The 14,746-nt window shown below is 44.4% G+C and overlaps 1 protein-coding gene across 5 annotated transcripts in view; it reads right to left on the reverse strand.

The window, feature by feature from the left end:
* Positions 1 to 14,746, reverse strand: part of DNM3 (dynamin 3) — a 298,280-nt gene that overhangs the window by 2,652 nt on the left and 280,882 nt on the right. For 2 of the 5 annotated variants that reach the window (XM_078854046.1, XM_078854045.1), the window contains one exon: positions 78 to 4,471. The exons of 1 other annotated variant lie outside the window; for it this stretch is intronic. In XM_078854046.1, coding sequence (XP_078710172.1) covers positions 4,402 to 4,471 — 70 coding nt within the window. In that variant the 3' untranslated portion in view covers positions 78 to 4,401. Of the gene's footprint in view, positions 1 to 77; positions 4,472 to 14,746 lie in introns of those variants that run through there. 2 more of the 5 variants (XR_013636160.1, XM_073356325.2) reach the window with 2 other exon arrangements.

A 14,746-nucleotide genomic window follows, 5' to 3' on the forward strand; every position in this document is an offset into this window, starting at 1 on the left:
GACTGAAGGAATGTAGCATGATCATGTTGAAAGACAGGTGAGGCTCTCGACCACATCCAGAAAGTAACAAACACCCAGCCAATATTCACCTTTATTTCAGGTTCAGAAATGCAGTGTGACATTTTTACAGCAGGTGTATGAGACCTTCGGTAATGACTGAGGATTCAGAGATCCAGTCACAGTGTGCAAAAATCCATGCCAGTAATCATTTACATACTGCAAAACCAATGGCAGGTGTTGTGGCTCATATTAACGAGGCAATTAACATACAGAGCAACATTCAGAGAGAATCTGAGCACTTGCTCCTCACAAAACGACGCCACTGTGTACATCATTCTGGAAAAGTAGAGAGGGATAAAACACAAACCGGGAACAAAACAAACAGCCGGCAACATGGAACAAATCACATATCAAGCAAGTGCGTTGGACTCTCTGGACGGGAGAAGCCATCTGTATCCACTCGCCTGGAGATAAAGCAAGAGGAAAGACAGGCAGAGTGATATTCATTTACAAAAAGAAGCTGTTCTACTGTGTTACATGCAGAGCACGGCATGGGGGGGATCAAAGACAAAAGCAGGACATGAGCCTCATGTAAAACCAATGCAGAGGGTGAAACACCTCACCAATACCATCAGTGCAAAACAGGTCTGCATTCAATTGAGTGGTCTTCAGTTCTTAAGACAAATAGATCTATCTAATAATCTCTCTGTACTGTATGCACATAGTTTTAAATAGAGGCTTGCAATATCGAGTATAATATTTTCTATGTTCTAGTATAACACAAGATGGCATTATACAAAACACACACATCTCTCTTAATAGAACAGAAGTCTCTTTTAGAAGAGGCTTATTCAGAAAGTGCAATGAGACAGGCAATGAAGTAAATACATATTTACTATAGCTAAGCCTTCCTTTTCATTTCACAGACACTCCTTGTCTTAGGAAGGTGTAGGGTTACAGACTGAGAGCTACTTATGACACAAGCAGGCACATTACACCTCTTTAGCAAGGTCAACCATGACTTTGCAAGGCACAATACACTATCCATGCTAAGAGCTAGGCTTCGCCTAAACAAAATAATGGATGAGCACCAGCCTGAAGCCAAACTAGAAGTGGTCATCCAACCACATGGACACTGCTCACCAAGGAATGGAATGGAGATTGGAGATCACTAACATGAGAAGTCCTTGATCCATCTTTCCACACACACAGCCAGACAAACTCCCCCAGCCCTTTATTCCTATTAAGTTAACTGCAGGAAAAGAATCATCCTCTACAGTCAGTCTTCTGAGCTTTTCTAGAGACAGTCTAATGAAGGGTGAACAGTCCCTGGCTGTGTGTCTGGGATATGGGATCTCAGTTCTTAGCACGCCATTGTCTGTGGAGGGAAAGGCTACCTTTCTCAGTCAGCCACTCCCCTACTGGAAGATCTAGGCAGAAGTACTGGTGAGTTGCCCAGCTGTCCTTCCAGCGCGGAGTGAGCTGCTGCCAGGAATGTTTCTGGTAAGAACTTGAGGGGGTGGGGGGGAGGAGAGGAACTAAACGTAATCAGGGTGAGTAGGAATGAAGAGTGCAGTTCCACAGATTGCCATGCTGACAAACATGAACTATGATTATAAGATGAATCTGTATCAGCTGGCGGTAGACTTTTTTGGTAAAGTATTTAGAATTGCTTTTTCTTGAGAAACGTAGTTTACTCCGAAAAATGCATAACTATCAACTTAAGGTAAAATTATCAGAGTATGTGGATTTGCACTTGAGGCTGATTAATGCGCACATATTTAAATGCTGTGTTTCCTTCCAGAATAGTTTTGTATTGTTTATATTTTGAGATCACTGATGAAAGAATACTCTTTATTTTGGGTCAGATTTAAGGTTGCTGCACTGTGATGAAATATGCATTTCTTAGTGACTGATAAAAACGAGCCCAATTCTCTTCACCTTTTGTAGCCATTTACTTCAGTGCAAACTGTGTGTCAGATGCTATCCCATTCTGATTTCTTTATACCCACTTTGCACTGAAGTAAATGACTACAAAAATACAGGGCAATTGAGAATTAGGCCCAATATGTTATGGGCCTGATTCTGATCTCGGTTATGCAGAATTAACTCTGCTGTAACTCCAATGACTTCAGTGGAGTTACTATAGCTTGACAACAGCGTACATGAACTCAGAATCAGGCAATGTGTGGGCACTTTAAGATTTATCCACAACAAAAAATTATTAATAACTTGGCTTAAGTTCAGTCTATTTTCTTTAAAATGTAGCTGTCTCAAGCAGATTTAACTAGACACTTTCTCCTGTGCTTTTTGAAAAAAAAATTTCAATTTTTTTTGCCAAATCAGTTTCCAAAGTCAAAATTAAAAGGGTGCTAAAATAGGGCTTTATAATAGAAGTTGGTTGCAAATTAAAACTTGGAGATAATAAATACAGAAGTTTTGCCTGTAAAGCATACACCTACTGGTATAGTACCATATAAATACCTATAATAAATAACATGTTACGTATTAAATTACAGAATACTAAAGAGTGGAAAGCATAGAAACATCATTGAAATGTAATCTTTTACTTTCCCATAATTCAAAACAGCACAACTGAATTTAGAAGGTGCAATTTCTTTTTACTTTAAAGATGATTTTATAAGTTTGTTGTTCAGTATTTTAGCATGTTCTTCAAATTAACATTGGCCATTTTAGCAATTCACTAAGATCACCAACGTGTCAAAGTCCATCTTTGCAGTGCTTAAAACACTGACCTCTAGACTCTACAGGTGCGTGTGCTGAGAATAAGGTTGACAGGAAATTAAACTAATATAAAAATCACGCTGCTTTCCCAAGTTAAACTCTCTTATGTAACAGAAACACAATTTGCTTCAGTGGTGGACACAGCTATTATTTAAATCAACAGTCTGGGAATATTTAACAGGCAAAATTCCCACTGGTTGTGGTTCTGATAGGATCCCTCCCAACCATTGAGATACTGTGTACTGTAGTACCACATACAGCTTCAATACATGAATTCATTAGATTGATTCATTACAGTGATGGCCATCATAACCACCAACTGCCTTCCCTTAGGAATTGTAACTATAATAAACTAACAACAAATACTTTCTGAAGACATCAGGCCAAATTAGTTTAATTCTGTCCACTTCATTTGTTGTACACCAGGGAGGGAAATTTCCTGATCTATTTAAAATAACACATCTCCAGGATATATAGCTGATCACTTCTCACTTGTTTTAGTTGGATAAAGGGACTATCATACCAAGCCACAGGGGATTTCAATGAATGAAAATGCAAAATCTTTACACAGTGTAATTTTGTCTGAGGGTTTTAATAATGGTTGAAAAGAGAGATCAGCTTCAAACAAAATCCTCGATCCAAACAGCACTTGCTACCGAGAAAGCTCAGATCCAAATTCAGATCTGAACTCTGTGACTTTGGTCAAAATATCATTCAAATAGTGGGTAAGGAATTGGTGGCTCAGTTACAGACATTCACATATCCAATCTGTTCCAGTTTCTCACACTGAAATGCCAAATATACCACCCACTTACTCCAGACTCTGACGCCTTACTCATGGTGTGTTATGTTTACACTCATGCTCCCATCAAGTTTGGTAGGAATGCTCATATGAGGAAATACTACCCAATGTGAGCAAGGGGATCAGAATCTGGCTCTTACCAGTTACTAAAAGAGAAGACTGACTGCCCCTTGGCCTGTAAAGAGGGACACAAAGAGTGGAGCCCATCACACCATATATGGCCTTATTTTCCTTAGCAACGTCCTTCATAAACTAGAGGCTTCTGATGTTGAGAAATTATAGTGAAAGTAACCATCCAGCAGGCTTGTGAAAGAGACATGAGGACATGTGTAATTATGGGGCGTTCAGGAGATTTTAATTACAGACAACATTGTTTCTCTCAGCCCAATTGGCATTTAAGGAAGGAAATGTGTATAACTATAATCCCAAATTATAGGAAGCCTTTCTTTAAACAATCTGATGCAGAAACATGGAAGCTACTTATAAAAACAAGATGTCCCTTTGAAATGGGGAAGAGGCAAACTCTAAGCACTCGGTCAACACAACACACAATACAGCAAGCCCCTGTTTGATTGTATAGAACTGGGAACACTCAAGTGCCTGCATTAATATATATGTCAATATACTAGCTAAGAAATCAGCTGTTTGCAAGAGGGAAAGTCAAGGCATCACAGACCTTCCCATGACATTTCAGACCTCATAAGCAATACAGAATGGACAGAGTATATTAGTAAAATCAGTTACTTGCCTACAGATGTCCATACATGCGACTATACCTTGGTTATTGCAACAGTTATCAAGCGAGTTGCTTCCATACATTTGGTTAGCAATTAATGACATGCCAGAAACTTCACTTAATCTAACAGGGATGAATCTAACGGACGAATTACAGTGGGTCGAGTGGGTGAAGGGGGTGGTCTTCGGCTAGAGAGAGAAAGAGAGAAAAAGAGAAAGAGGAAACAAGCAGAAACATTGAGTATGAATCTGTAACCTTTTCACTGCTGCAAAATTTTGCTATTCCTGTGTTACCATGCACACGCAGCTATATGTCGCATTTCTACTTCCAATTACAATGGAACAGGACAGCCCATAAGCATTTGCAACCGGTAAGAAGGTAAAATGTTCACTGAACAGCTCCATGTGCAGTACAGATACTCCCCCTGGAATGGCCAACAGTTCGTTCTCTGTTTCAAAGGTTCAGAGGTCGACTGGTCAGGTGTCCCTCCCAGCTTAGAAAGGCACAGAATGGAATTAGAGCCAAGTTTTCAAAAGTGGCTGTGGATTGCGATGCCCAATTTGAGGAATCTTGGGCCTGATTTCCAGAAGGCGTTGTAAACCCAAAGCTCCCATTTGCTTCAATTAGAGCTTAGAAGCAACTTTTGAAAATACTGACCTTCGCTACTAACACTGGGATCATAGCTTGTTAGCTCCCAGTTCTCCTGCAGTAACGTGGCAAGAATGGTGAGCTGGGAAAAGACTACTGAGTGGGTTCAATGTCACAGGGCCCAGTGAGGCCAAGACCTGTTCACTTCTTGACTTAAGAAGTTTTGGTGGGAATCATAAGTATGAGACCGTGTGTGAACGCAGATACATATCAGTCTGGAGCTCAAGTATAGCTCAGTCCTTTACTCCAAGAGACATTTTCTCCTTTTACTGCTGTTGTGCTTAACTTTAACCACATTTAACCCCACTGAAGTGAATAAGCTATTTCCATGGAGTAACTGAAGCATGTGCGTAGGTCTACATGTTCATGACTGCCCTTATAAAATGAATGATTCTGCTTCCAAGGCATTTCATGCCACTGGCATTCCCCCTAGTGGCTAGCTCACTCGTAGGTCTAGTTTCAATGCAGAATGAAGTTTCTCTTACTTGAACGCAATGGGAGCACTTGTGTAAAGACAGGTTTCAGAGTAACAGCCGTGTTAGTCTGTATCCGCAAAAAGAAAAGGAGAACTTGTGGCACCTTAGAGAGTAACAAATTTATTTAAGCATAAGCTTTTGTGAGCTACAGCTCACTTCATCGGATGCATTCAGTGGAAAATACAGTGGGGAGATTTATATACACAGAGAACATGAAACAATTGGTGTTACCATACACACTGTAAGGAGAGTGATCAGGTAAGGTGAGCTATTACCAGCGGGAGAGCGGGGGCCAGGGAAACCTTTTGTAGTGATAATCAAGGTGGGCCATTTCCAGCAGTTGACTAGAACGTGTGAGAAACAGTGCGGGGTGGGGGTGGGGAATAAACAAGGGGAAATAGTTTTACTTTGTGTAATGACCCATCTACTCCCAGTCTCTATTCAAGCCTAAGTTAATTGTATCCAGTTTGCAAATTAATTCCAATTCAGCAGTCTCTCATTGGAGTCTGTTTCTGAAGTTTTTTTGTTGAAGAATTGCCACTTTTAGGTCTGTAATCGAGTGACCAAAGAGATTGAAGTGTTCTCCGACTGGTTTTTGAATGTTATAATTCTTGATGTCTGATTTGTGTCAATTTATTCTTTTACGTAGAGACTGTCCAGTTTGGCCAATGTACATGGCAGAGGGGCATTGCTGGCACATGATGGCATATATCACATTGGTAGATGAGCAGGTGAACGAGCCTCTGATAGTGTGGCTGATGTGATTAGGCCCTATGATGGTGTCCCCTGAATAGATATGTGGACACAGTTGGCAACGGGCTTTGTTGCAAGGATAGGTTCCTGACTTAGTGGTTCTGTTGTGTGGTTGCTGGTGAGTATTTGCTTCAGGTTGGGGGGCTGTCTGTAAGCAAGGACTGGCCTGTCTCCCAAGCTCTGTGAGAGTGATGGGTCGTCCTTCAGGACAGGTTGTAGATCCTTGATGATGCACTGGAGAAGTTTTAGTTGGGGGCTGAAGGTGATGGCTAGTGGCATTCTGTTATTTCCTTTGTTGGGCCTGTCCTGCAGTAGGTAACTTCTGGGTACTCTTCCGGCTCTGTCAATCTGTTTCTTCACTGCAGCACGGATCTACAACCTATCCTGAAGGACGACCCATCTCTCTCAGAAAGGATGTGGACAAATTGGAGACAGTCCAGCGGAGGGCAACGAAAATGATTAGGGGGCTGGGGCACATGACTTATGAGGAGAGGCTGAGGGAACCGGGCTTATTTAGTCTGCAGAAAAGAAGGATGAGGGGGGATTTGATAGGAGCCTTCAACTACCTGAAGGGGGGTTCCAAAGAGGATGGAGCTCAGCTGTTCTCAGTGGTGGCAGATGACAGAACAAGAAGCAATGGTCTCAAGTTGCAGTGGGGAAGGTCTAGGTTGGATATTAGGACAAACTATTTCACTAGGAGGGTGGTGAAGCACTGGAATGGGTTACCTAGGGAGGTGATGGAATCTCCATCCTTAGAGGTTTTTAAGGCCCGGCTTGACAAAGCCTTGGCTGGGATGATTTAGTTGAGGTTGGTCCTGCTTTGAGCAGGGGATTGGACTAGATGACCTCCTGAGGTCTCTTCCAACCCTAATCTTCTATGATTCTATGACAGGATCGTGAAGACGACGAGAGAGACCCCGGCCATAGGAGAGGCCATCCTTGCTCAGGGACGGAGCCAGTGATGAGCTGCCAAAATCTTAACAACGGGTTCCCTCCTCACCCCATGTGGGGTTCGTTGCCCACCCCTGCCCCCCGGGACTCCTGCCCTATCCAACCCCCTGTGTTCCTTGATGCCCCCCCCAGGACCCCTGCCCCATCCACCCCCCTCCCCTGTCCCCTGACTGCCCCCAGAACCGGGCAGGAGGGTCTCGTGGGCCACCGTAGTGGGTGCCCACCCCACCCCTAAGAGCCAGAGGGACCTGCTGGGGAGCAAGGTGGGGAGTCCTGGAGGTGCTTACCTGGAGAGTCCCTCTGGCTCCTAGGGGCGGGGGAGTGTAGCTAGGGGGTAGCAGGGGGAACGGCCGCTCCCCCACTGATCACATCAAAAGTGGCGCCTTAGGAGCTGACACAGTGGGTGCTCCGGGGCTGGAGCACCCAAGGGGAAAATTTGGCGGGTGCAGAGCACCCACCGGCAGCTCCCCACCCTGCACCCGTCCCCACCTCACCTCAACTCCTCCTCCGCCTCCTCCCCTGAATGTGCCGCCCCGCTCTGCTTCTCCGCCCCCTCCCCTGGCTTCCCGCGAATCAGCTGTTCGCGCAGGAAGCCGGGGTGGGCTGAGAGGCAGGCGGTGGCTTCCTGCTCAGGCCGAGGGTGGTGAAGGTGAGCTGGGGTGGGGAGCAGTTCCCATGCGCCTCCCCTCCCAGTTACCTGCTGCGGCGTGGGTGGCCCTCCTCGTGCCCCGCCCGCTCCAGCTCACCTCCACCTCCCTGGGCCTGAGTGGGAAGCTGCGGCCTGCTTCTCAGCCTGCCCCAGCTTCCCACGCGAACAGCTGATTCGCAGGAAGCCGGGTGTGGGGCTGGAGAAGCAGAGCAGGGTGGTGTGTTCAGGGAGGAGGCGGAGGCAAAGGTGAGCTGGGGCTGGGGAGCTGCCGGTGGGTGCTCTGCACCCACCAAATTTTCCCCTTGGGTGCTCCAGGACTGGAGCACGCATGGAGTTGGCGCCTAAGGCGCCCCTTTTGGCCAGTTAAATTTAGAAGCCCTTTTAGAACCGGTTGTCCCTCATGGAACAACCAGTTCTAAAAGGGCTTCTAAATTTAACAACCGGTTCTAGCAAACCGGTGCGAGCTGGCTCCAGCTCACCACTGGACGGAGCCATTCAGCAGCAGAGTGGCCTCCCCGCGGCCATGGGCTCGTCGTCCTCCTCCTCGTTGCAGTTCTGGCTGGGGGGCTCTACTCTCATGAGATCCCAGCCTTTCCCATACCTTGCGCCTGCAGGGTTTGGGGGTCACTGGTCTCGTGGCTGTGCAAGGAGCCCTCTGAAGCGAGGCTGTCAGGGGAATGATCTCTGCAGGCATAAAGTGTGGGGAAGGCTGTAGTCCTGGTGGGGCAGAGCAGAGACCTCCAGCCAGGATTGTGAGGAGGAGCCCAAACCACCAGCTGCTGTGGAGGCCACCCCGCTGCCGAATGGCTCTGTCACCAGGCAGGTGTCATTCGGCAGCGGGGTGGCCTCCCCCTGCAGCCCGGCAGTCATCGCCTTGCTTGCGGCCCCCGCTAAGGGTCTCTCCTCTGCCCCGCCAGGACCCCAGCCTTCCTTACACCATATCGATGTAAGTCGAACCCAGCCAAGCCAGTCTGTATAGCTGCTCTGAGAGAGGGCTGGAGTGCGGTCTGAGCACAAGAACTCCTGAGTTCTAAATCCATTGCTAGCAGTGATGCCATTAACGCCCAGTGAGCAAGTCACAACCTCTCTGACTGGTTTCAGAGTAACAGCTGTGTTAGTCTGTCTTTGCAAAAAGAAAAGGAGGACTTGTGGCACCTTAGAGACTAACCAATTTATTTGAGCATGAGCTTTCGTGAGCTACAGCTCACTTCATCTCTGACTGCTTCCCTACCTCACAGGGGGGACTTTTGGGAAAAATGGGCCCAATTCTGCTTCTACTGAACCTAATGTGAGTTTTGCCAATGACCTCACTGGAAGCTGGCCTCCTGGCACTAAAAGTGCTTTGAAGATAAAAAGCATGAGTGTTAGTATTATTTGAACTGGGACTCAATATTTGAAGCACGTTTATGCTTGAAAAGCTTTGTTTTGTTTTAAGTGTAGCTTGTATTTCAATACACTGCCCTGTGGAGAAATGAGAATCTTAATCCCTAACACACAACACAAATGGGGCAGACTCCAATTGATATCCTAGTGGAAATCAACAAGCTAAAATAAAATCCCTAAACAGCAATTTCTTCATGGTGTATTTTTCTAATAGAAGAATGCTACTCGGCTAGCTTCAGTGTTAGTTTGTTAGCTCAGATTACAAAATTGGTAGTTTTGTAAAGACCAACTTGTAAGGCTCTGCATTTGTGCTGGATTACATTAAACTGTTCCTTTGTTGAAGTACATCATGTTGCATTGCTTAGTGCTTACTGAAAACACCAACTAATGTGTGTACAATTTACAAACGAGAGAATTCATACAGCTTCTTCATAGTAAATGTGAAAGATAAGACCAGCAATGTATTTCAGCACAAACTTGAACGATACAGTACATTGAATCCAAATATCATACTTCCAAATTCTTGTGTTCAAATTTACATTTAGACTAGGTTGGTCAGAAACTAGCTGGCACAGTAAGATAGAGAGGCCTGAGTTTCAATTTGGTTTCGGTTTCAGTGAAATTAGTTTGGTTGTCTTGTTCTACATCCCGTTTATATACACTAAAGCGCTACGTAGCCTTATTCCTTCCACGACTGTCCTACAATGCAGTGCTCCACCCTAGAGAAGTCCCTCTGGTTCCACAAGCCACTGAACATAGCAGTTATGCGAGGCAACTCCTAGTCTAGCAGCCTCCCAGAGGCAGGGAACCTGAATGCTGGCATCTGTAGCTTTTGTTCCTGATGCCAGCATGCACTATAGAGAGAGGACCAGATGCTCATCTGGTGTAAATTGCCCTAGCTCTATTGACTGCGGTGGAGCTACAAAGATTTACACCAGTTGAAGAGGGAGGGAGCGAAAAGGGCAGGCCTGGAAGCTGCTGATCACTAGACTTGGAAGGATTAGATTTTTAATCAGGAAAAGTTGGTAAATGTTGATTTCCCCAGACACACACAAACCAAAGAAAAATTATTTCCTTCAATAACAACAGAAATTTACAGATGGGCAAAGTAAGGAAAATGCTGCTTGAGAACTTCAGAGTTTGAGTTAAGGAAACTCAGTTGAGTTATTTTGTACATGTCGACATGGGATGCTGACATTTCTGTTTTGATGGTTTTAACATTTTGAATCTCAGCACCTACTGTCAGTGAATAATTACCCTCTGACCCCACACATAATTTCCCACAACTGTGAAAATTTACATAGATAAAAATGCTTAAAAATAAATATCAATATAATCCATCAACATGATAAAAAAAAAAAACAATCTAATTCTGCTAAGCCTACCTATCACTCACCCAGATTTCCTTGGCCAGGGGCATAGCGAGTGTAGGCCCACTTTTTGGCTTTCAGTAGGTTTTCACCTTCTTAGTTTGAAGGAATCTGGACTGCTAGCACAGGAGGACAGGCCTGCAACACAGGCCTTCTTTCCTCTTCCCTCACTTTAGGCCTGGAGCTTACAATGGAAGGAATTTCAGCAATCGGTTACACTGGTGTAACGGAGCAGAGAGCCAGGTCCTGGATTATTCCTGATAAATACAGCTGGCTGAGCCCATAGGATCATCTTTCTTAAGGCCACCTTCTTATTTCAGTCGGACTAAATCAGCTGAAAAATAAAGTTCTGAGGAAACAATGGGTTTCAGCCTGTAAAAATCCCTGGTTTTTTAGTGTGAAGTGTGAGCAAAGGTTACACAAATGTTCCCTTAAAACTACAGTGATCTATAGACTACAACCAGCAGCAGGGGGAGCTGTAATCTTCTGAACTCATTCAGATCAAAAGAAAATTAGAGAAAAACAAATCCAAACGATCTGTGTGCTGTGCTAGCTGCCATGTCAATGAGTAAATATGTGACTAAGCCCAATTAAATGTTTAGTCTGAAGCCAAGAGATGATATTGGTAGAGACAGCAGAGCCCACAGTTTTTCTGCTTTCATCAGACTCTCTCATATTCTGGGACCGGATTCACTGCGTTAGCTGTTCACAGGGTCCAAAAGGTTGATTTCTGGGCAGATTCAGAATCAGACAGTCCTTTTAGATAAAAATGTCATTTCTACAGTGATTCCTATTTAGCTGTTGCTTCAAATCTTTTCACTGAAGTTTCAACTTTTGGGGCAGACCCCCAGAACCTGGCCCCCTTTAGCTAATGGCCTGCTGGGTCCATTTTCTGAAAGGGAAATGCTGTATTTGTAAAAGTTATTGCTAAAGGAGCAGGGGAGCATACGTTCCTAGGATTGAGTAAACGAGTCTGCAGAAAGAATCAGAACTTCTAACTAGCATACATTAAGCAGAACATAAAGAATTTACCAATGAAATCCTATTTAATAACTCCCTGATGTTTCTGGAGTGACTCCTCCTTTGAAGATTTCAGTGGGGTTTTATACGAGGGCTTAACTTCTACTTCCACCCAAAAATTAAAAAATAAAAAAGGTTTATTTTATTTTTAATCTAAAGAGCACACAGTATTTTTTTTCAGTTTTAAGAGAGCTCCGAATAGCTTTAGCTAGACAAATGCAGAGCAAAAGTCACTAAATAAAGCAAGTCTAGACTTAAAACTCGATCAGAACCATATGGGAACTCTTCAAGCATCTGCCTTTTCAGAACTGCTATCATTCTAGAGACATAGTCCACAAAATATGCTTTCAGTGAAGCATAGCTGTAATTACAGTGGGAGGCCCTGCTTTAAGATCATCGCTGGACTAAGAAGAAAAGCCAGGATAGTTCTAAATAAAAGGCTTTTATTTCCACTTACATCTTACATTCACGTCTGTCCATGACCATCACAGAGCACTTACAAAAGTGGATGTATTTTACAATACATTCCTGTTGGTCTGGAGGTGTAAACAGCTTTTTATTTACTTTTTTCTATAAAATTGGCAAGTGTTCATTATATTCCCGGCCTCTTGGGCTCAGACTACACTGTGATTGGAAACTGTGTTCACACCTTTTTAGAAAGAAAATATTGAAACAGTTCTTCAGCCAGGTTTCACTGGTAATGTGGATTCAAGTCTCTTTGTGGACCAGGCTTATTTTAGACTGTAAAGTGGAAAGAGGTTAGACAGATTTTTTTTCTTTAGGTGGGGAACAAAAGTCACTTCTTCTATAAGTCACTATATTCAATCTTAGGGGGAACTGAAACCCATTTTCCCAGGCTTGTCCTAATTGAGAGACAGTCCTAGCATCCTTGCCTGTTTTACTGAAAAGAAGATTTTCTCCCTGTTTAATAAAACCCTGGGATGTCTCCACAGCCAGAGATTCCTCTCCTGTTTTCCCAGCTCACACATCAGCATCTCCACTTCTCAGATGCTCCCTCCTGGCCCCTGCCAAAGCTGCAGAAAGGAACAACAGCAACAGTGGTGGTTCTGGGCCTGCAGTTCAGAAGCAAGAGGACCTCTGGGGGGAGGAGGTCAGCAGGGAAGAGAGAAGAGACTTGGGACTGGGGAAAAAGAATACAAGAGACCAGAAAAGATGGAAAGAGGATGATGAAGGACGATGCAGATGAAAGGAGCAAGGAATAGGGCAGGACTTGAAGCCCAGGGGCAGAAGAAGAACAAGAAGAGGAGAGCAGAGACAATGGAGGGAGTGAAAATCACCACAAAATGATGAGGGAAGGAGAATGTAATCGGCACACAGATGGATAAACACATTTAGGGCTAGTCTGTCCCTAGTTCCAATAGGATCGCCCAAGTCAGTAAGGATTCCCCACTGCCTTGCACAGTCATGTGAGGCTGGTTTGGCTGGAGCCAGGCATGTGCTGCCTGGATTGAGCATGTGAGAACAGAGAGGGCTAATGAGATCTTCAGAACCTCTGCTGCAAGGAATGAATACAATTCCCAATTCTCACTCCTAGCTGTCTCCCCACTACAGCCACTAAGATGATCATCAATGCCGTAGTTAATGCTGACATAGTGTTTAAAGCCAGAAGGGACCATCAGATCATCTGGTCCGACCTACTGCATAATACAGGCCATTACATTTCTCCCAAAAAGCCCTACATTGAGCCCAATAACTTAAATCATACTAATGCCTTTCAGTCCTCAGGAGGACTCAGGAGCTGTTGTGTGCCACAGGCAGAGAACAGGAGAGACCGAGGTGCCACCTATGCTTGAAGCCCCTGCAATGGCAGGAAATTAATTAGGTGAGACATTGAATTGTTTAAGTCATTTTAATTGACACTCGTATGAGATTAATAGGGGACAGAAGGTTTCACATTGTGTCAGGCTGTCTGCAGACTCAGGAAGGCAACACTGCATTGGTTTCGTTCGATTCACCTTCAGAAGGTTTTCTTCATGACCATGAAGGCTAGAAACGTACTATCATTAAAAAATGAAATCTGAGATTCTGCACAATGTGAATGTGACATGTTGGTCACACATACACAGCTAGTGGACTGGATCCAGCCACGGGCCCTATGTTGGACACCCCTTCTCTAGGCACAGGGTCTTCATGACAAACGTTATGCTATTAATTAAATACAGAAGACAAAACACACCTTTGGCTTCCCATCTGCATTCCTGGCGAACGGTATTCACTATTGTTTGCCTTCACTTTTCTTTTTAAAGCCGAGAGTTGCTAAAAATAAAAACCACTTCCTTTTACTAATCAGTACATTTTTAAAAAAGCTAATGAGGCAAAAAATCTCTTGCTGAAAATGTACATCATTAAGCAAATTAATCATCCTCCCAGCTATTGTCAGCTAACAGGACCACAGGAGGTCACAGCAGTGTTTGAGGGCAACTATCCAATTAGTACCCTTAGCCTCTTGCTTATCCCCAGATTTGTCCCTCTGTATGTTTCTCCTCTGTCTCCTTTCTTCTTTCTCCTCTCTTCATACCATTTCTCTCCATTCTCTCTCCCCAAATGCCTCCCTCCACTCTCTCACCAGGCCTGTCTACACTAGGGGAATTTTCTAACCAGTTTTGAAACTGGTTCAGCTAAACTGATTTTCAAGCCAATTAGAGCAATGGTGTAGAGTAGACCCAGTTTCTGGCAGCCTGCCCTGCTTTTACTAAATCACAAGAGGGCCTTGCAACTGGTTCATTAAAATGGGTCTACACTATGCCTCTTACTGGTTTTGCAGAACCAGATTTAAAATCAGTTAAAAAAGTCCCCCAGTATAGACAGACCCATATGCCCTCTCCCCTATTCACACGCTCTCTCTCTTTCTCTCATACACACACACACACACACAGAAAAGGAAGGAAAATATGGGAGCAGATGAATGTACGGGGTGGGAGGCTGTGTAGGAGCAGAGGGGGAATGTGAAGGGAGCAGCAAACTGGGTGGGCGGAAAGGAAGATGGCAAGGGGCTGGCAGATTGTTGGCATGGGAGTGGGGATGGAGAAGCAAAAAATGGCAGTTCTTCTGCCCGGAGAGTTACGAGAAGGTAAGTGGAGTTCCTTCTCTGAGCACCCAGCAGTGAGGACTGCATTACTGTGAGGGCATCTGAGCTTGAAATTTGAACTGGAAATGATAAATCAATTGGGAGGAGGCTCAAACCCCTAAAGG

The sequence above is a fragment of the Lepidochelys kempii genome, chromosome 8 (genome assembly GCF_965140285.1).
Source record: "Lepidochelys kempii isolate rLepKem1 chromosome 8, rLepKem1.hap1, whole genome shotgun sequence".
NCBI classification, from domain to species: Eukaryota; Metazoa; Chordata; order Testudines; family Cheloniidae; genus Lepidochelys; species Lepidochelys kempii.